Source organism: Hemitrygon akajei, chromosome 13 (assembly GCF_048418815.1).
Source record: "Hemitrygon akajei chromosome 13, sHemAka1.3, whole genome shotgun sequence".
NCBI lineage: Eukaryota > Metazoa > Chordata > Chondrichthyes > Myliobatiformes > Dasyatidae > Hemitrygon > Hemitrygon akajei.
Window position 1 is genome coordinate 37,041,618 of NC_133136.1, and position 22,847 is coordinate 37,064,464.

At 39.6% G+C, this 22,847-nt stretch overlaps 1 protein-coding gene across 1 annotated transcript in view; it reads left to right on the forward strand.

Moving 5' to 3' along the window:
- The first annotated feature begins 7,764 nt into the window (after nt 1-7,764).
- Nucleotides 7,765-22,847, forward strand: part of LOC140738144 (sodium channel protein 1 brain-like) — a 138,336-nt gene continuing 123,253 nt past the window's right edge. Inside the window, exons 1-5 of the mRNA XM_073065287.1 lie at nt 7,765-7,937; nt 9,435-9,520; nt 12,129-12,189; nt 16,209-16,353; nt 16,836-17,024. Coding sequence (XP_072921388.1) covers nt 7,765-7,937; nt 9,435-9,520; nt 12,129-12,189; nt 16,209-16,353; nt 16,836-17,024 — 654 coding nt within the window. The remainder of the gene's footprint in view (nt 7,938-9,434; nt 9,521-12,128; nt 12,190-16,208; nt 16,354-16,835; nt 17,025-22,847) is intronic.

Genomic DNA, 22,847 nt, shown 5'->3' on the forward strand with positions numbered 1-22,847 from the left:
TACTCCAGGCCAGTTCAGCATCTCCAAGGCTGAATGCTTGAAACCGCAGTGAACAAAACTGTTTTGAATTGTCTTACCACTTATTTCTTACCAACTATCAGCAACAAAAATCACTGCTTTTTGAACACAACACATGCAACTGATGCTATTTAAAAACTGCGGTCTCCAGTCAAGTCAAGTCACTTTTATTGTCATTTCGACCATAACTGCTATGTACAGTACATAGTAAAATGAAACAACGTTTTTCATCACCATGGTGTTACTTGACACAGTACAAAAACTAGATTGAACTATGTAAAAAACAACACAGAGAAAAAAAACAACTACACTGGACTACAGACCTACCCAGGACTGCATAAAGTGCACAAAACAGTGCAGGCATTACAATAAATAATAAACATGATAATAGGGCAGTAAGGTGTCAGTCCAGGCTCTGGGTATTGAGGAGTCTGATGGCTTGGGGGAAGAAACTGTTACATAGTCTGGTCATGAGAGCCTGAATGCTTCAGTGCCTTTTCCCAGACGGCAGGAGGGAGAAAAGTTTGTATGAAGGGTGCATGGTGTCCTTCATAATGCTGTTCGCCTTGCAGATGCAGCGTGTAGTGTAAATGTCCGTGATGGCGGGAAGAGAGACCCCGATGATCTTCTCAGCTGACCTCACTATCCGCTGCAGGGACTTGCGATCTGAGATGGTGCAATTTCCGAACCAGGCAGTGATGCAGTTGCTCAGGACACTCTCAATACAACCCCTGTAGAATGTGATGAGGATGGGGTGTGGGAGATGGACTTTCCTCAGCCTTTGCAAAAAGTAGAGACGCTGCTGGGCTTTCTTTGCTATGGAGCTGGTGTTGAGGGACCAGGTGAGATTCTCCGCCAGGTGAACACCTAGAAATTTGGTGCTCTTAACAATCTCTACCGAGGAGCCGTCGATGTTCAGTGGGGAGTGGTCACTCCGTGCCCTCCTGAAGTCAACAACCATCTCTTTTGTTTTGTTCACATTAAGAGACAGGTTGTTCGCTCTGCACCAGTCCGTTAGCTCCTGCACCTCCTCTCTGTAAGCTGACTCGTTGTTCTTGCTGATGAGGCCCAGCACAGTCGTGTCATCGGCCAACTTGATGATGTGGTACGAGCTGTGTGTTGCAGCACAGTCATGGGTCAGCAGAGTGAACAGCAGTGGACTGAGCACACAGCCCTGGGGAGCCCCCATGCTCAGTGCGATGGTGTTGGAGATGCTGCTCCCGATCCGGACTGACTGAGGTCTCCCAGTCAGGAAGTCTAGGATCCAGTTGCAGAAGGTGTTCAGGCCCAGTAGGCTCAGCTTTCCAATTAGTTTCTGAGGGTTAATTGTGTTGAATGCTGAACTGAAGTCTATGAACAGCATCTGAACGTATGTGTCTTTTTTGTCCAGCTGGGTTAGGGCCAGGTGGAGGATGATGGCAATGGCATCGTCTGTTGAGCAGCTGGGACGGTACGCAAACTGCAGGGGGTCCAGTGAAGGGGGCAACAGGGTCTCGATATGCCTCATGACGAGCCTCTCGAAACACTTCATGATGATGGATGTGAGTGCAATGGGACAGTAGTCATTTAGGCAGAACACTGAAGACTTCTTCGGCATGGGGACAATAGTGGTGGCCTTGAAGCACGTTGGAACGGTGGCGCTGCTCAGGGAGATGTTGAAGATGTCAGTGAGAACATCTGCTAGCTGGTCTGCACATCCTCTGAGCACGGTGTAGAGCTTAACGGCCACACAAGTGCACACAATTGATGTTAGTTAGAAACTGTTCAGCAACAATCTCCTTGCCCAATTTAGTGACATAGTAACCAAATAAATTAAGGGAATCCTGGCTATTTTCCCAATTAGTTTTTGTTCTTTAATTGTTGGCCCAAATAAGCAGCTGCCCCAATTAATCAATGGTGCAATTAACTGGAATCCAGTGCATTTGTACACTTCAATCTACCTTCCTATAGAAGTGTGTTCTGGTAGCACAGTCAGTACAGAATAGCTTCACAAGATGCATTTACAGAGGTGTTTCAAAGTTCAAAGTAAATATATTATCAAAGTACATATATATCACCAAAAAAGACAACAATGTGCAAATACAAAAAAAAGAAATAAGAAGAAGAAATAATTTAAAAATTATATTAGAAAAGTAAGTCCACCGTTTGTGGAAACATTTCAAAGATGGGGCAAGTGAAGTTGAGTGAAATTATCCCCTCTGGTTCAAAAGCCTGATAGTTGAGGGATAATAGCCATTCCTGAACCTGATGGTGTAGGTCCTGGGGCTCCCATATCTTCTTCCTGATGCCAGCAGCAAGAAGAGAGCATGTCCTGGATGGTGGGGCTGTTGATGATGGATGCTGTTTTCTTGCAACAATGGTGGGGAGAGCTTTACCCAAGATGGACTGGGACGTATCCATTAGTTTTTCTAGGCTTTTCCCTTCAAGGGCATTGGTGCTTCCATACTAGGCCATGATGCAGCCAGTCAATATACTCCCCAATACACAGCTACAAAAGTTTGTCAAAGTTTTAGATGACATGCCAGATCTTTACAAACTTCTGAGAAAGTAGAAGTGCTAACATGCTTTCTTTATAATTGCACTTATGTGCTGGACAGCGGACAGGTCCCCTGAAATAATAGCACTGAAGAATTTAAAGTTGCTGACCCTCTCCACCTCTGATCCCCCGATGAGAACTGGCTCATGGAACTCTGGCTTCCTCCTCCTGAAGTCCTTGGTCTTGCTGACATTGGGTGAGAGGTGTTGTTGTGGCACCACTATGTGTCGAATGAGGTCAGATTACACAAGATTGACTACACTCTCCAGAGCACAGAAAAATGAGAAATAATTTCATTCAGATGTAAAAAGTTCTTGACTAAAATTGTGGCACTATGCTGGCAGAGCTCCAACACAGAGCAATGTGTGTGCTAAATAACAAATGTAGCATACAATAGATGGAGTTAGGTGTACACATAGCTGAAAAGACATAGTTTGGCTTCACAAGCCTGCCACATTTAATTATGATTTGTGTGGGCAATTAAAGTAATGGTCTCCAAGAACCTCCACAATTTTGAAGGATCCCATCCTGTGAGTGCTAAAACATTTATAAACATCTTTAGCTCTTCTAAATTGGTGCTTCATCTCAACTTTCTTCTGAAGTGACCACCATCACAGAGGCCAGATTCAGGGAACAAATTGATTTATTGAGATACAGCAAGGAATAGGCTCTTCCAGCCCTCCAAGCCACCACCCGGCAACCCCAGATTTAATCCTAGCCTAATTGTTGGACAATTTACATTGACCAATTAACTTACTAACCCAGATGTCTTTGGACTGTGGGAGGAAACGAGAGCACCCGGAGGAGTTCTATACGGTCACGGTGAGATGGTACAAACTACTTACGGACTGTGGTGGGAATTGAACCCGGGTCACTGGTACTATAAAGTGCTGTGCTAACAACTACACTACCTCTAGACATATCAAATAAATGGGCAAAAATCATCTTTTTAATCAAATGAATTTCATTTTCGCTGAAAATGCCTGGAATCTTTCCTCCTCGGTAGAATTTCATACAGGACCCTAGTACACAACTTGCAAACTTTAATTTTCAAAACTTAGATAACTTACAAAATTTACCAAAACAATTCACATATAAAAAATCAACAAAATACAATGCAGGAAGGATATACAGCCAATGCTGTTTAAAGAGATTTTCAGTAATATAGATCTCTTCGCTATTGATGGGTTTTTTTTTTCATTTGTATTTGATGTTTCCCCTGGTTCTTTCAGGGTGCAGGAAGTTACAGTTTGCAATTTTTGCTAAATTGAAGATTTCCCCACAAACCATTTGCTCTCAGGTGTTAGTGTTAGGATTTTCCTGAAAAGCAGCAATATTGGGATAAACAACAGGATCGCCCAAGCAGGTCAAGTTACTGGAAGAGATTCCAACAGGAATCTACATCCATCAGGAATTTGGAATCAATCCTCTAACTAGAACTTCAACAGGAAATAATGGGCAAGATACCACTTGAATCCAGTGGATTATACAAAGAGCAATGCTAGGATACAGTTGTCAACTTCAGCATATATTGGAACTACCTTGACTTTTAGCTATTGCGTGGCCACATATTCTGCTGTCAATCATGCCAGTCAAAGCTTGACATCCTGCACATCCCATGATCACAGCACATATACAATGAAACACTTGCTGGTGTCACTCAAAATCTGATCGAGCAGACCATCTACTCCCACTGCCCGATCTGTTGCTCATTTCTTATACCTCTGGCTTTCATTTCATAGCTTATTCATGTCCCTCTGTTTGACTTTCCTCTTTCCTTTCCACCCGGACACATTGCAGCCTTTGGCACTCAACACTGAAAAAAAAGCAAGATAACTCTGTTTTTCTGTTGCATCATGACAAGACAGTTCTGCTGTAAGATATACAGCTGTAATATTAATTCAGTTTAACTCTATCTACTGATACTGCCTAACCTGCAGAGCCTTTCATACAATCCTGAGCTATATTTAGCAGCACACACAAAATGCTGGTGGAACACAGCAGGCCAGGCAGCATCTATAAGGAGAAGCACTGTCGACGTTTCGGGCCGAGACCCTGAGCAGCTATTTAGCAGCTTTGTTTGATCTTCCTTCTTCCTCTCACTCACTTTCTCTATTTTTCCTTTATTTTCCTTTCCATTCCTTCTTCTGGATCTCTGAATGGACAATGAAACTATATACACTACCTCACTATTTTTTTCTTCATTTGTTCTTTTTTTGCACTACCTATATATATGTTTAATATTTATTTATTGTCATTTATAGTATTTTTGTTATTGCGTATTACACAATCCTGCTGCCAGTAAACACCAAATTTCACAATATATGCCAGAGATATTAAACCTGATTCTGATACTGAACTCTGATTCCGATTCCTGTTCTGATATGGGCGCTTTAGTTTGAAGTGCTAACAGTATTTCTCTTCCTACAGTTGCTGTCTGACCCATAGAGTCTCGGCAACATTTTTCTCCTTTTGACATATTTTACTTGTCTGCACACCTCTTAAGATGTTCTGCAGTAGCTGCAGAATAGGTTTCAAAATCAGTGGTGACTTGATGTATTCTGCTCAACTACACTGCACAGCTTGAAAGGGTTATGGAAAGATAAATCAAATAAGATCCAGACTTTGAAAACAGAGATGATAATTTTCCACCCTAGAGGGTGTGGAAGTTTGGTGCCTGGGTATATTTATGGCCAAGACAAGAAAATGTTTTGGACGGTGCAGGGAAGTGTTAAAAGATTAGCCATGATCTCATTAAGTGGCAGGTATTATGAGCTAAATTACCCAGTCCTGCTTTAGTTTCTTTTGTTCCTACATTCTTGTGAGGACATAGCCTTTCTCACCAGCTATAAAGTGAGCAGTCAAGAAAGAGTGGGAGAGGGAAAAGGTAGGAGGAGACAATCTTAACAGGTCTTTTTGCTCCTTGCCTGCAGTATAGTACTATATTCAATGTTCTACCAGTAGCTTCATTCCAAACTTTCCATTCATGAAGATCTGCCCTCTGAATCCCATTCAAATTCAGAATTGGTTTGCCAATAGAAGGTGGCTGTAGATTAAGCATATTCTGCCTGGAGGGCAGTGACCAGTGACCAGTGATCCACAGAGATTTGCTCTGGGACCACTGCTCTTTGAGATTTTTATAATGAGGAAATGTTAGTAAGTTTGCAGATGACATGAGGTTGGTGGTGTTGTGGATAGCATAGAAGGTTGTCATCGGTTACTGATGGAAGATTCATTGGAAGTGACAGTAAGATGACCTCAAGCAACTCTACAAAGGACTACATCAGCAGGGCATGGGCAAGAGAACTATGGGCAACACACACTTGTGTTGCTCATATTGAACTGAATTGAATTGACTTTATTTCTTACATCCTTCATGTACATGAGGAGTAATAATTTTTACATTACGCCTCCATCTAAATGTGCAATGTGCAATCATAGTCATTTATAATAAATAGAACACTCAATGTAATATAGAGTACACTCAAGTCAGCGTGAGTTCATCAGTCTGATGGCCTGGTGGAAGAACCTGTCCCTGAGCCTGTTGGTCCTGGCTTCCCGGATGGTAGCAGCTGGAATAGATTATGATTGGGATGGCTTGGGTCCCCAATGATCCTTTTGGCCCCTCTTACACATCTGTCCTTGTAAATGTCCTGAATCATGGGAAGTTCACAACTACAGGTGTGCTGGGCTGTCCACACCACTCTCTGCAGAGTCCTGCGATTAAGGGAGGTACAGTTCCATACCAGGCAGTGATGCAGCCAGTCTCAATTGTGCCCCTGTAGAAAGTTATTAGATATGGGAGCTCATACCAAACTTCCTCAACCGTCTGAGGTGAAAGAGGTGCTGTTGTACCTTTTTCAACACACAGCTGGTGTGTCCAGACAACGTGAGGTCCTCGGTGATGTGGATGTCGAGCAACTTGAAGCTGTTTGTTTACCCTCTCAATCCCAGATCCATTGATGTCAATAAGGATTAGCCCATCTCCATTCCTCCTGTAATCCATAACCAGCTCCTTCGTTTTTGTGACATTGAGGGAGAGGTTGTTTTCTTGACATCACTGTGTCAAAGGGATGACTTCTTCCCTGTAGGCCACCTCGTTATTGTCTGAGATAAGGCCAATTAATGTAGTGTCATTGACAAATTTAATTAGCAGATTGGAGCTGTGGTTGGTGATACAGTCATGGGTATACAGTGAGTAAAGCAGGGGACTCAGTACACAGCCCTGAGGGGCTCCTGTATTGAGAGTCCGAAGGGTGAAGGTGAGGGAGCCCACTCTTACCACCTGCTGGCAATCTGACAGGAAGTCCAGGATCCAACTGCACAAGGCAGGGTCAAGGCCGAGGTCTCTGAGCTTCTTGTCGAGCCTGGATGGAACTATGGTGTTGAATGCTGAACTGCAGTCCAAGAACAGCATTCTTACATAAGCATCCAGATCTGTAAGGACAGTATGTAGAGCAGTGGCTATTCAGTCGATCGGTTATGTCGGTAGGCGAATTGTAGGGAGTCCAGTGTGGGTGGTAGCAAGCTGTAGATGTAATCCTTGACCAGCCTCTCAAAGCATTTGCTTATTATTGAGGTGAGTGTGACAGGACGCCAGTCGTTCAGGCATGTTACCGTGGTCTTTTTTGGTACAGGGACAATAGTGGATAATTTTAAGCAGGAGGGCACGCTACACTGGGAACACACCTGCCATTTGTGCTGCGCACATCCTGAGTAGTCGCCCTGTAATGCTCTCCAGTCCCACAACCTTGCCACTTTTCGCTCGTTGGAAAGATCTGCGTGCCTCAGAGATGACCACGTTGCAGGTTGTAGCATCTGTGGATTTTCTCGTGTTTGTAAGAGAAGTCGGGTTTGCCAGCAGAGAGCATGCACAAGAACAAGGACAGAATTGCAGGATTAACAAAATCAATGCTGAAATCCTGAGAGAAGATAGCGTGCTTAAGCCATAGGCATTCTCCAGGACAAGTTAGGATATGCAGGCTCATCTGTTCTTCCCTGCATGTGTCATCTTGTCCTGCGGGAGGAAAGAACTGTTTATGAATAAGTACTATACTCCATCTTTAAATTTAAATCCATAATTAAATTTGTCGATGACACTACATTAATTGACCTTATCTCAGACAATAATGAGGTGGCCTACAGGGAAGAAGATGGAGGATAATAGTGTGTGACTGATTCTCTGCACTGACTTGTGTTTGGAGTTAATGATGCAGTTGGTGACATGTGACATTTGTAAATATAGAACAGAGAATTGTACAGCAAAGGAACAGGCCCTTCGGCATCCTATATCTGCTCCAGCCATGAAGGTTTCATGTCTGAAAACTGTGGCTATGTCACAATGGTACACCTTTGGTTTTGAAGCATCTCAAGGTTGTGTAAAGTGGGTTAATCTGAAAGATGACACCCCCGTCAGCGAAGCAGTCCTTTAACAGTACACTGAAGTGTCATATATTCACTGACCTTGACAAAACATGAGCTTTTTGCAGCACAGTATCTAGGTACTCAGTGCTTGATTTCTTATATTTACTCCTGTTGCTCCCTGTCATCCCTAGATCATTTAGTGTACCATTGGAGCATCTCCTGAACTTCAGTGGATGTAGTACTGGTCTCCTTTGTGCTGTAGTCTTTGTAGACCTAGTCTTCCAGTGTAGTTAACACAACTGAAGAAGCCAGATCCTTGTGTGTGGTGCCATGTTTTCCTATGTTATAATCACCTCAAAAAAGTTCTCCTGGGGCAAAAGATTAGAGGGCTAATTTGAAATGGTGTGATTCAATGGTGAAAATAAACGTCCTGTTTATCCTGTAAAAGAATCAACACTGTTGATCGTAAATGGACAATGAAATCATAATTGGCAGACAGAATAAGTTTGAGTCCCTGCTTGTTCCAAGTTGAGTTGATCACCTAGTATAATCCATATGCACATTTTTCTGGCATTTTGCAGTTAGTTCTCCCTCTCCCTCCTCCATATCCTCCATTCCTCTCCCACTCTTGGAAACTAAAAGAGTCATAGTCAAAATGTTCAGATTAAATCTAATCAGCATAATATTAATGGGATAATAAGACTTCATGGGATGCGGCAGTAAAATGTTATATGTTTCTCCGTTGATTTTAAAACAACATTTTACATACAGACCTGTCAACCACCATTCTTTGTGTGTATTCTCTAGTACTCTTTTGCTCCTGAAAAAATAAATGACAGCCATGCTATAGAAATGTTAATTCTGCCAAATACAAATTTAAATCAGTTAATACTTAATAAGAATTCAATTGGCCACAATATTCCATCTACCTACAGAGATAATCATAATACAAACCCACTTTCAAAAGAAGTTATTTTTGAACAATGAATAGTTCCAAGAATTGACCACAGAAATCAGCTCACCGGATATTTTCTTGATATATGTCTGTCATTTAAAACTCTATTGTGTTAGAAAAACAAAAAGAAGAAAAAAACCTGAGTCTTTAATTATGGTTTAGTTGATAGCACCCTTATTTCTGAGACAGAAAGTGAGTGTAACCTGTGGGAAACATGAGACCACATGAGAGGAAATGACACCATTATTTTTGCTAGCTTGGCTGCATTGGTTTATCATGCACAGATTAATTAAAGTGATTCATTTACTGAAGGAAAGCAAGATAATAGTGCCTGTTGGGATAGATCATTTATTTCCCCTCTTTACCAAAAATGATTATCTGATCATGTAATTATTTGTGAGAGCTTTCTTTGGAAGCTTTGTTTCCTCCATCATCATGGTGACTTCATTTCCAAAGATCGTAGATGTCATTATGTAAATAAAGTTATTAATATTTCTTATAACTAATGCAGAACAAAATACTGTGATGTTGCTGTTCATTTCATTATTTGTTTGTTTGCAGTTATTTGACATTGGCATTTCCAATGATTCCTGGATTATCTGCATTAAGGGCCTTCCGAGCTCTTAAGATGATTGCGATTTTACCTGGTAAGATCGGTGGAGTAATTTAGCATAGCAATTTTCATTTGAATTCCATACCTGGTATCAACAATACAATGGAATACTCTTTTGAGCCTCTTTCCATTCTGTTGAATACATTACAATAGTAATAAGTTCATCTGGAAATTTGAACAAAAACCAAAATGTTGGCAATGATCTGCAAGCAAAACTAACACTGTACAGAGAGAAACACAGCTATTATTTTGAGTCAAAAATAAAAATAGAAAGTACTGGGAACTCTCAGAAGGTTAAACAGCTTTTGAGGATAGAAAAACAGAGTTAATATTTGAGGCTGAGACCAGTTGTTAGAGCCAGACCTAAGCATACATGGGTTCCAGGAGATCTTTCAGATATTTTGACAGATTCCCAGCAATATTATGATAATTCCAGAGGATATAAAATTGCCTCTCCAAAAAAAAGATTAAAATTATTTTTTGCTTTGTTTGCTTAAAACAAAAATTGATATAGTATTTTCAGAAATTGAGCATTAGCTAAATGATAGTAATTGAATGTGATTAACTCCCGCTAACCAGCAGAAGTATTATTTCCACAAACCTAAATATAAGTCGACTGTTATTTATATTATAACTGTGACCTAGCCTCAGTCAAAGGAAAATTTATATTTCTGCAGGACTAAAGACCATAATTGGTGCTATATTCAAGTCTGCCAGGCTATTAATGGAGGTCCTCCTTCTCATGATGTTTGTTCTTCTAATTATTGCACTGTTTGGACTACAAATTTTCAAAGGTGTTCTGACACATAAGTGTGTAAAGAATATGGAGCAAGGAATAAATATTACTCATAAACAATGGCAAGATTTTGTTCAAAACAAATGTAAGTATTGTTTCATACATTTATAACTATGAAAAGTAACTGTTATTTAAATGTGTTAGTAGCAGATACTTTTGGAGACTGTTTGCGCATTTTTTTGCTTTCAATTAAAATCTAAAAGCCTAGAGTTCTGATTCACTTTCTGTTAGATCTAGCATTACCAACCAAATTGCAAAGACAAGTACAAAATGCGTTCATGGTTGTTTTTCTTAAACAATCTGATATATCACCTGCAGGACTTTGGCAAATAAGATTAACAGGAATGAGTAATCTCTTTGGCTTGGCCTGATCTTGGAACAGCTGTGTGTGGAAATTGTTTTAAACCATAGTTTTATATTTTGCTTTCAAACTTGTGCCTGTTACCTAAACTGTGGGTCACAACCAAAATTGCAATTGCAACATCAGCTGATAGGATGTTGACCCAAGAGTCACGTTTAACCAATCATGTTAAGTCAGACGCATCCTTCTAAGTGGCACATCATTCTGATGTGGAAACTTAGTTTGAAATTGTTACAGGATCAAAGTTTCCCAAATTGCTCCTTTTGTGGAAATATCTTTACTAATTGCACTTTTGAGGTACAAGATGGCTGTACTCAAGTGCAGTTGAGGATGAGTACGGTAATATATCCTTTTGTGAACCTTTGACACAGACAATCCCCAAGTACCAATGGGTTCCATTGTTTCCAACATCCAGAAATCAATTTTGTCTGTACAATACACAAAATCATTTGATATGATATCCATGCCTCCAGTGCATTGTAATAAATGGTTATCAAAACACATAAGACTGATAAGAAAGAACAATTACTAAAGATGAAGAAGGAAAGGAAACCAGTTCTGCCATTTAAATGAATGAATGTACTGTACGTCTCTACCTTTGTACTTTGAATTTAAGAATTTTCTGCCAGCTCGTACTTATGCAGGGGTATCCTTAAGTTGGGCAGTCATAACCTGGGGACAGCTTGTAGTTTATTTTGACGAATCACTGGACAATATCAGAGCTGAGAATGATTCAACTGTACCAAATTTTAGACTTACAGCAGAGATCTTAAAGTACTGATCAAGTGCTGGAACATTGGGCAGTGTTTGCATTGCCAAAGCACAATTGTTGAGACTAGGTGTGTGGTGAACTACATATGCCTGTCTGGACACGCCCCTCTGCTGACTGCTCCTGTGGCTCCTCCCACAGACCCCTGTATAAAGGCAGTTGGAGGCTGCTCCTCCCTCAGTCTCCAGGACATTGTGTGGTGGTCTCTTGCTACTAATTGTGGTGTCTCGCAGCTAATAAAATCCTATCGTTCGCCTCCCGTCTCCGAGAGTTATTGATGGTGCATCAAGGTGTAGCTCCAAGGCTGAGCGCATGAAATCTAATAAAGATAGAAAAGAAGGACCTTTGTGACTAATTTGGCTCAGCAACCCATAAAATAAATTAAGGAACACATTAAGCAAGCCAAGAAATAAGAACACTGGCTGATTTATCATTATCCACTTTTCCAAATTCCCAGTTCAGGGATTGGAAACCAGTTTACTGCTCCTCTAATGTCAAGATTCCCTAAATTAGCACAGAGATTCTCCTCTGTAGAGTTCAATTCAACACTAAATGTTGCCAGATATGACAAATAACTGGTTATTACCTAGTACTTGTAGTATAAACAAGGGAGAAAATAGTTTTTCTGAATTAAAATATTGTGCATGGATTGACAAAATAGCTTTTCCTTTCAGCTTATATACCCTTACTAAATAAAATCCATTCTACTTTTACAGCTAACTGGCTTGTGCAGGAAGATATCGACATAATGGTCTGTGGAAATGGAACAGGCACTGGGTAAGTACTGGCTTCAAGAACTGTAAACAATGAAGGAAAGCTATTGTTAAGAAAACAGTGCAATTAATGTGTAACAGATAAACATTAAATTATACCAGCTCTGTTTACTGTGAGACTAAGTCGATGCATACTCCTATGAACAGCATTCTCCCAATTATAGATGTAAACATTAACTTCATTTTTATCTTCTTCTCTTTGCATTGAAGTTGCACTGAGCTAGCTCTTTTTTGTGGTATGTTTGTCAGCGATAACCTTGGCAATTCTTTCCCTCAGCTTTCCTAATACCAGAATTATTAAAACCAGCTAAAAGGAAACCCAAGCAACTGACAAACTGTGATTAATTAACCTTTATTCTTAAGTCAAAGACCTAGATGTGAGAGCATCCTTCAGGAGGGTTATCGCAGGAAAGCAGCATCCTTCACCAGGGAACCCCATCACCCAGATCATGCCCTCTTCCGGCTCCTGCCTTCAGGAAGAAGGTACAGGTGGCTCAGGGCTTACACCACCTGGTTCAGGAACAGTTATTACCTTTCAGCCTCAGGCCTGTGAACTAGTGGGGACAACTTCACATACCCCATCACTGAACTGCTGCCACAACGTCTAGATGCTTTCAATGACTCTTCATCTCATGTTCTCGATATTTATTTCTTATATATTTATTATTATTATTTCTTTTTTTCTTTCTTTTTGTAGATGAACACTTTGTTGTCTTTTGCACTCTAGTTGTCTTTCATTGATTCTATTATGATTATTGGATTTATTGAATAAGCCTGCAAGAAAACGAATCTCAGGGTCATATATGGTGACACAGATGAACTCTGATAATAAATTTACTTTGAATTTTGAACTTCTGAATTTTAGTGGCATTTCCTTTAAGATGTTTAAACATTTAAAAACTAGTTCCTGCCTCAATCACTCAAGAGGTGAATCCTTTTAATCAAGGTTTAGCTAATCAAACATTAATAATGACGAGTTTATTGATGGGTTGCTGACTTTATGAATCACAATTAAAACCTTATTTCAAAATAAACAATATTGTTATGCTTGAAACACCCAGGAGCACTTGCAGGTTGTGGAGAGAGAAATACAGTATTGACATTTTAGATTAGTATCTCTTTTTGGAATTGGAAGACATTGCTGATAAAAATTAAGAGAAGCAAAGGCAACTAGTGGTGAGGAGGTAGGGAGTAAGGAGGGGACAGCTGCAGAAGACATCGTACATCTGTGTGTGTTTTTGCCATTTCCATAGCATTTGACTTTTTTTTACGAGGTCGAGTTACTAACTCAACACTCAACCCAGCATGGATGGAAAGCATGCAAGGAGCCCTCCAGATTTGAACTTGGGACCGTTTGCCTCAAAGTCCAGTGCAGATGCCACTACACCACCCACCAGCATGGTAGTTCTGTGCTGACTGGAATATGTCTTCCCATGCTCTGCTCGGTGGATAATTTATGACAGCAAGTCCTGAAGAATCTTCTGTTCTGAATGTTACAGTAGTAGTAGAGGAAGCAATTTAACACAATGCTTAGGAAGACTGAATTGTGCTCAGGAGAAAGGTATTCCATGGGAAAGTTGTTACTCACTATCATATACAGCTTGCTTTCCACTTGATTATTGCTGCAAGTGGAAGAGTGATTATACCAATTTACCAATCGTGTGAAAGGAACCAGTAATGCTTTCCCTGGTAATGCAGTGTCCATAAATTATTCGGCAAGTACAAATGTAGAATACAAAGTGTTAACATGATGCATTATAATACAACATGTTAAGCACAGCTGGCTAGGGATGAACTTCTAGACAACAATATTTTCTGTCATGTGTGTTCCTTGGGCACACATGAACCGTGGAGTGTACTGCTGCTGGTACTGACCCTTGGGAATTCCATCCTTCAAGGTTCTTAAACTATTATTTTGTTCTCCTTGACAGGCCATATTTGAAGTGCCTGTTCAGTGTAAAAGTGTGTAATTTTCAGTCAAACAAAAAGCCTCAGTGCCATAGTGTTACAGGCAGCTGTGATGTCTCTAAAAAAATGTTTTCTTTAGCATTCCTTAAAATCCAGAACTGAGCCCAGGGACTGAGCATCAATGTCTTGAGCAAAGGGGGGCAGCTACATTTTGCAGGCCTCTCAAATTTACACCGGCCATGGCTGGAGAATGGGGTGCTGCCCCAACTTTGAATTGGACCATTCACATTGATCAAAGAGATGCAATCAGATCTGTTTGTTTTCATTTTTTAATTTACGTTTGTAATTAATCTTTAGTGTTTAAACCTGTCATCTATAGATTTATTTTTGCTTATTATTTATTTTTTATTTATTGAGATGCAGCGTAGAATAGGCCCTTCCAACTCCTCGAGCTACACCGCCCTACAATCTCTTAATTTAATCCTAGCCTAATCATGGGACAATTTACAATGACCAATTAACCTACCAACTGGTATGCCTTTGGACTGTGGGAGGAAACCAGAGTACCCGGAGGATACCTACACAGTCACAAGGAGAATGTACAAACTCCTTACTGGCAGTGGCAGGAATTGAAACAAGCCCTCTGTACTGTGAAACATTGTGCTAACCACTACACTACCATGCTGCCATTTTAATTTTTAGTATTTTTTCCTTTGAATCAATTTGAACAGTTTTCATAACTTTCTGATCATCAAAAACATTTAAAAATTGTTCAAAGGCCTTTGACAATTTTGACTTATCAAAAATCCATCAGATCAGTCTGAAGGCAGAGCCCAGAATTCACTGCCTGAGGCCAGCTCTGCCTCCTGGGAAAGCAAATGCAACCAAACATCAAAAATGATTCGACACATGAGATCATTAAATTAAGTAGGAACAGCAAGCATGGGCATCAGGTTAAAGTTGTGACTAGTCTGGTTTATGCATTTGGCAGCTGGGAATTAATGATGCATTTTATTTATGATCTTACATGAATGAGATATGTCATTAATCACTACGGAATCTCTGGTGATTAGCTATGTTCTAGGATGACAATGTTTTTAGCATTTTTTTTCCAGATTTTCTGAGATTCAGTTTCTTTCTAGATATTTTTATCTAGTCAAAAAATTGGAGCCAATTTTTTTTATTGCTATACCTTATTCGGTAACAAATTAGAGAAGTAATTATCTGTTCTATTAACTTTGCCAATCTTGATCACTTTAACAGCCCTTTTTATCAGCATGTGGTTAATTAAATTAACACTGGCTGGTTTCAGTTTTTCTTGAACTTGTTGGCTGACCTTCTCTATATATTGCCACTCAAGTTAAGGTAATTTGATGTTTCACATCATATTTTCACATTGCAGTTTGCTGAAATTAGGCATTACTATTTTTTGGTACATTTGAAGAAAGTTAAAAATATACCATGCTCGTCTTCATATGGAGTCCTTCTACAACAATACGTCATGTCGCCTTTATGATGTTGCTTAATTTTTAACAACATCAAACTCTTTCAACTTGATGTCGTTAAACATCTACTTGCAATGCTTTTTCCACCTTGGTGCACTGAATAGAACATGGCAGATAAATAGGATTAATTGAATAGGTTGATGGATGAACCAACGCTAACATCTATGATCTTCTGCTATGTACCTTTCCAACATTCTAAAAGTGAACATTCAAACTCAAATGCTAAGAAAACGTTACAGATGTTAGGGCACCTTGGTGGTATAATGGTTAGCACAACACTATTACAGCTCAGGGCATCGGAGTTCAGAGTTCAATTCCAGTATCCTCTGGTTTCCTCCCACAGTCCAAAGACATACCAGTTATTAAGCTAACTGACCATTTTCAATTATTCTGTGATTAGTCTAGGATTAAACGTGTGGGTTGCTAGTCAGTGCAGCTCATTGAGCTGGAAGGACCTGTTCTGCGCAGTATCTCTAAGTAAATAAAAATGATTATAATACTAGAGATACTATTTTTTGAAAAAGGTGCAAAATATACTCATTATCTCTTAAGTTGATAACTATAGTTCATAATACTAACGTGATTCTGAATATTGCTACTCTATTTGCAGAAGATGCCCCAAAAACTTTACATGTATGGCTGGCATTGGAATCAATCCAAATAATGGATATACAAACTTTGATAATATTGGATGGGCATTAATTACAGCATTTCAACTCATCACACTTGACTTCTGGGAAAACACATATAACTTGGTATGAATTCTAATGATTGCAAAAAATAATCCTATACAAAACATAGTCGTCATATTTACTCATTATAGTGAATCCCACCTTCTTTCTTTCTGTTGTACTTCGCTGTGATGTTTCCTCACGGTCCTTAACAGTAAGGAACTATGTAATATTTGGATATAAGTTGCTAGATTGACAATAAATTGGAGCTGAATATTGTTATGGGAGTTTCTACACCTACTGGTTGTCAGCATTTCTCTATTATTATAGTCACTATACTTGCCCTTTAATAACCTTAATCATAACTACTAATAGAAACTCTGTTAGCACATATATTGAGTGTACACTGCGCTGAACTGTTGTGTAATTACAAGGATGTTCCTACAATACTATCAGGTTGCAGTTGTGATTAAATTATTTGTGTTCATACTTTATTCATATCACCTTGCTTTTTTTCCCAATATTTATGTCATTGATAAAGCCTCTTTATACTCTTTCTATTCTAGGTGCTTCGTGCTAGTGGAGCTCACTATATTATATTCTTCATAGTTGTCGTCATGTTTGGTGCTCACTATATCGTAAACCTGGTGCTGGCAGTTGTGGCAGCTTCTTATGAAAAAGAAGCAAAAAGAAAACAAGAAGCAAAAGAGGAGGAAGAACGAATTTTGGAGCTAAGACGGCAGAAGAAATTACTGGTATATTACAGATTGCAGAAAGTAGATTAGATAGCCAAACAGTAAAGGCTTGGTAACCCAGCACAAGGTAGACTGGACAGGTGCCACTTAATCAAATATGCTGGTAAATCAAGATTTGGACTGGCTGTTCATTGATGATGCCTTGGTATTAGTCTATATGCTCCAAAAGATAACATAAATATATGATAACAGAAGAAATAGGAGCAGGTATAGACTATTCAGCTGCTTATTCTTACTTTTTTATTCAATGAGATTATGACTGATCTTTTACCTCATCATTTTCTTGCACTATCCACATATCTACTGATTCCCTAAAATTTCTATCCCTCTCTCTCGCTCTCTTGAATATATTCAGTAACTTAGTCTCCACAGCTCTCTTAGGTACGAAATTCCAAGAATTCTCCAGTCTCTGAATGAAGGACCTGCATTGTGTTGTCCTGTCCTATATTCTATAAAAACATTTCTTCTTAGTCCTGAATTGCCAGGTGTGAATTTTAAGACCTCCACACTCCATTCACTCCCAATGCATTTTGCTGTATTCCCCAAGAATTCTGAACATCTCTATGAAATTACCTCTCATTCTTCTAAACTTTAGAGAGCATAACAATTGTCTGCTTCATCACTCAATATTCGACATTCAGTGATCCTAAGAATCATTCTGGTGAACCTCTATTGCACTCCCTTCCGAGCAAGTATATCCCAACTTGGGTATGGAGATCAGACCTGTACATTACAATGCTGATGCAGGGCCATTGATATTAGGATCAAAACTCCTTTATTATTCTTGTTCTTGGCTCTTCTTGAAATCAAGGCCAACATATCATTTGCCTTCCAATTCCTTGCCAAACCTGTATATTAAATTTCAGAGATTCATACTTAAGGACAGCTAAGCCCTTCTAAATACCACTGTTTAATTTTAACCTTGACACAAGGTAAGGATGCTTTTAGCACTTTCTGATGAGTAGCTATCCTCAACTCTGTAGGTGGTAGAATGCCTTACAGCCCAATGTCAGTGAAGTTAGTCTCGCAGAAATGGTAAATGCTAAACCATGTTATAGAGTCATCGAGTTATACAGCACAGAAACAGAGTCTTCAGCCCAGCTAGTCCATGCTGCCCATCTAAGTCTGATCCATATCCTTTTGTACCATTTCTATCCATTTACCTATTAAACGCTGTTATTATTCCTGTCTCGAACACTTCCTCTGGCAGCTCATTCCACATACATAGCACCTTCTAAGTGAGAAAGTTGTCCTTCAGTTTCCTATTACACTGGATCTCTCTCTCTCACCTTAAACCTATGCCCTCTAGTTCTTGATTCTTCAAACCTGGGAAAAAGATTGCGTGCATTCACTCTGTCTGTGCCCTTTGAGATATTATACTCCTCTATAAAATCACCCCTCAGCATCCCATGCTACCCTACCAACCTCTCCCTGTAACCCAGTCCCTTGAGTTTTAGCAACATTGTCATAAGTTGTCTTTTTGCTTATTGATTTTTCAACTGAATTGGAATTTCCAAGTGTGGCTTTGTGAACAACTGCAGTGCACCACTTCAATACCCCACACTTAGTCGTCGCACCACTTCAATACCCCACACTTAGTCGTCACACCACTTCAATACCCCACACTTAATCGTTGCACCACTTCAATACCCCACACTTAATCGTTGCACCACTTCAATACCCCACACTTAATCGTTGCACCATTTCAATACCTCACACTTAGTCGTCGCACCACTTCAATACCCTACACTTAGTGTCCCGACTAATGAAGGTCAGAGTACCAAAAGCCTTTTTCACTATTTTGTCTGTATGTTTGGTCTATATCTGCCCCTACCATTTCCTCAGGCAATTCTGTCCATATAACCACAACCCTCTGTGTGATAATCTTACCCCTCAAAATCCCCTTTTAATCTTTCTTCTCTCAACTTAAACCTACACTCTCTACTTTTACACTTCCCTACTCTGATGACAAAAGGACCATGACCATCACCTGTTCTATGTCCATGATTTTATAAACCTCTCTCAGTCTTCTTCACTGTGGGGAAAACAGTAACAGCCTCTCAAATCCTCTGATCTTAGTAAGATCCATGTGTATCTTCACTCTACCCTCTCTAATTTAACCACTATATTGTGGCAACAAGAACTGTGCATGTTACTCCGTGTAGTCTCAACAATGAGTTGTGTGAGCTGTAACAGGATATCCCAACTCCCGAATTCAATGCTCAATTGTCTTTTTGACATATAAATACACTACATCTACAGGTTCCTCTCAATCAACATTGACTTACCCTTCAAAAAACCATGTTGACTATAAACTCATGGAATTGAAAGCAATTGACATGGATAAGACATAACTGTGCAGCAAAAGACAAACCCTCGGGATAAAGTGCAGTTACTCAAGAGTGGAAGGACACAACTTGTAGGGTTCCATGATCTGCGTTGAGTCTCAACTATCCATTGTATTTATGAATGGCTGAGATTCCCAAGTTTGCCTGTGACACAAAAGTAGGTGATGTTACAAGCAGTGCAGATGGATGTATTATAGTATCATCTTATTTGATAAGGGATGAACCTTACCCATTGGTACCTGAAACTTAAATCATTAGCATTCACTGATGTTCTCTGGTGCATTACTTTAGTTTTCTGTTGAGTGATTGTAGCACTTTGAGCAAGTGGTCAAAACTATGGTAAATGCGATACCACCCTTTTGATCATAAAAGGGCAGAACAGATATTTTTGTAATAAAGGCTACAGGTAGTCCATAGAGTCTTTGGTGGTCATATCATTGAAATAATTAATGATACCCTAGAAGCCATTGTTGTCCATGAGTTGCCTTCTTGAACTTTGGATGTTCTTGTAGTGACATTCATTCAATGCAGGGATCCACATTCAAAATCTATATCAATGATTTAGATGGAGGGACCAAATGTAATACACATACTGATGGTACTAATCCAGGTACAGAAGATAATCAAAAAGACTGAAAAAAAAGCAGATAGGACTCTATCTACAAAACTAGAGAACAGGAATATAAAAGTAATACTTTAATTATAAAAAGCCCAAGCCCAAGCTGGACCACTTTGAACAGCAATGTGAGCAGTTCCATGCAACATCCTTTGGTAAGATATATTCGTCTAAGATTAACTTTAGAGAAACAAGATTGTGTTCCCTGAAATTTGGAAGGATATAGAATTAAAAATGAGAGGATTTGGGATAAAGAGAGAGAAACTGTTTCCAAGCACCTGGAATTTGGACTTCAAGGGTATGATAAACAGGCATTATAGGAGTGGAGAGCAAAATTATACAGGCAAGAGAGAACTTGGAATTATTTTTTACGATCTGTAACTATGTAGCATCCACACAAGGACCACCAGACTCAAAACAGTTACTTTCCCCAAGCAGTAAGGTTGATCAACACTTCGACCCACAAACTCACACCACAACACCCCCCCCCCCACACAAGCACTGCTTTTTCATTTCCTGTCAGAATCACCTTAAATACCTGTGCCTAGTGTCAATTTATGTGCATGCAGTCTCTCTATGTATAGAAGCTACCTTATGCATTTATATTTATTGTGTTCTTTATTCTATTGTGTGTGATCCTTTTTTGGTGCTGCACCAGATTTGGTGTAACAATTATTTCGTTCTCCTTTACGCTTGTGTACTGGAAACGACATTAAACAATCTTGAGTCTTGATTCTAGAGCAGTGAAAAGGTATTGACTGATACTGGAGAAAAGTGCATTTATAGAGTTGAGTCAGTGATCTCATTAATGATGGAATGGACTGGAGGGGAGAAATGGCCTATTCTGTTGTCATCTCCTTAAAAAGAATGGAAAAAAATCTATGAATGCCACTGTCATGCAGAGTTGTTAATTTTTCATTATCTAAAGATTGCCTCCACAAGATGGCAGCAAAAGAGCCATTACCTTTCACCTGTTCATTGAACAATATTGCTTAATTTTGCATGAAGATTCCCAAAACCCTAATGAAAGCAATTATGAAAGAAAACCCGACATAAAGCTAAAGGGCAAGGTGTATGAGGAGGACATAAGGATATAAAAACATAAAATAAGCAGAATGAGGCCATGTATGCCTAGTTATTCCTACCATTTTCTATTAACCAATGAATCCACGTCAGTACATTACTGTTTGGTAGTGTGGTGGTTAGAGGTTGAAGTTCAATTCCAACACCATTCTGTAAGGAGTCTCTGTATGTCCTCCTCATAGAATGTGTGGGTTTCCTCCAGGTGTTCTGGTTTCCTCCCACTGTCCAAAGACATACAGGGTAAGTTAATTGGTCATTATAGGTTGTCCCGTGATTAGGTTAGGGTTAATTGGAGTTGTGCGGTTAGAAGGGCTGCAGGGGCCTAGCTGTACTGCTAAAGATATAAATAAATTAGCAATTTCATCAGTGATGATTACCGTCAAATCAGGGATGTCACCATTCCACCTGTTGTTAAATCCACTGATAAGATTTCCCATGAATATAAGATTTCCCATGGAAGCCTGTTGAAGAACATTAGGAACGTGTTCTAGCTGCTATGATACTCTGCTCATAATCACATTGTTGTTTACGGGAGCTTGCTGTGCATAAATTGCTTGCTCATTCTTCTCTATACAGCAGTGAAACTCATCAAAAGTGTTACATTGAATTTAAAGCACATTGGAATGTCCTGAGGCTTAGGGAGGTGTTCTGTGTGTGAATATCTTGCTTGAGGGAGAGAGAGAGAGCATAGCTGAGAGAATTGTTATGTCTCCCCTCTTGCTGTGAAATGGAGACATTTCTTTTTCCCTTACTAGGGAGGGGGAGAGAGAGAGAGAGCCTGTGGTATGTCGAATTACTGGGTGAACGAATTGGCAGATTGGATGTAACTGTATATTATTGACCTTGCTAGAAAAATAGTGTGTGAGTATCATCTTAAATGGTGAGAGAAGGAAAGACGTTGCTATTGAAAAGGATCTGTGTCTCTCTGTATACAGATCACTGAAGGTTAAGATGAAGTTAAGATGAAGGTTAAGTACAAGTTAGGGAGACAAACAGTATGAAAGCTATTATTGCAAGAGGATTTGAATACCAGGGTAAAAACATTTATATGCAGTTACAGTTAATGGAGCCCCAGTGAGATCATATCTGGGATATTGTGCATAGGTCTTGAAGAAAATATGTATTTATGACAGACGGAGAGCAATAGAATTTCACCAAATTGATACCTGGAAATGTTTGTCCTATAAGAAGAGATTAAGCAAATAGAACCTATCCTCTGAAATGAAATTTTTAAAAATGTTTAAAAACACAGCTGATCATGTAGCATCGGTGTTTACACTGAGGGATCCTACTGGTCCACTGAGAATTTTCAAGGTCAAAGACCCTTAGAGTTATCAAAAAGTACAGCATGAAACAAGCCCTTCAGCCCATTTAGTCTATGCTGAACCATTTGAACTGCCTACTCCCATCAATCTGCACTGGGACCATAGCCCTCCATACCTCTACTATCCATGTACCTTTCCAAACTTTTCTGAAGCATTGAAATCAAGCTTGCATGCACTACTTGTGCTGGCAACATGCTCCAGAGTCTCTCAACCCTCTGAGTGAGAAAGTTTCCCTTCATTTTCCCCTTAAACCTTTCATGTTTCACTCATAACCCATGACCTCTAGTTGTTGTCCCACCTAACCTCAGTGGGGAAAGGTTCTCTTCTTCAGAACTGGGAAAGAAAGAAAAACAAAATTATGTTTTAAGATGCAGAGAAAGTGGGGGAGGGATGGGTTGGACAAAGATAAAATAAGATTGTAGGTCAGTTGCAGGTGCTAATGGAGAGAGAA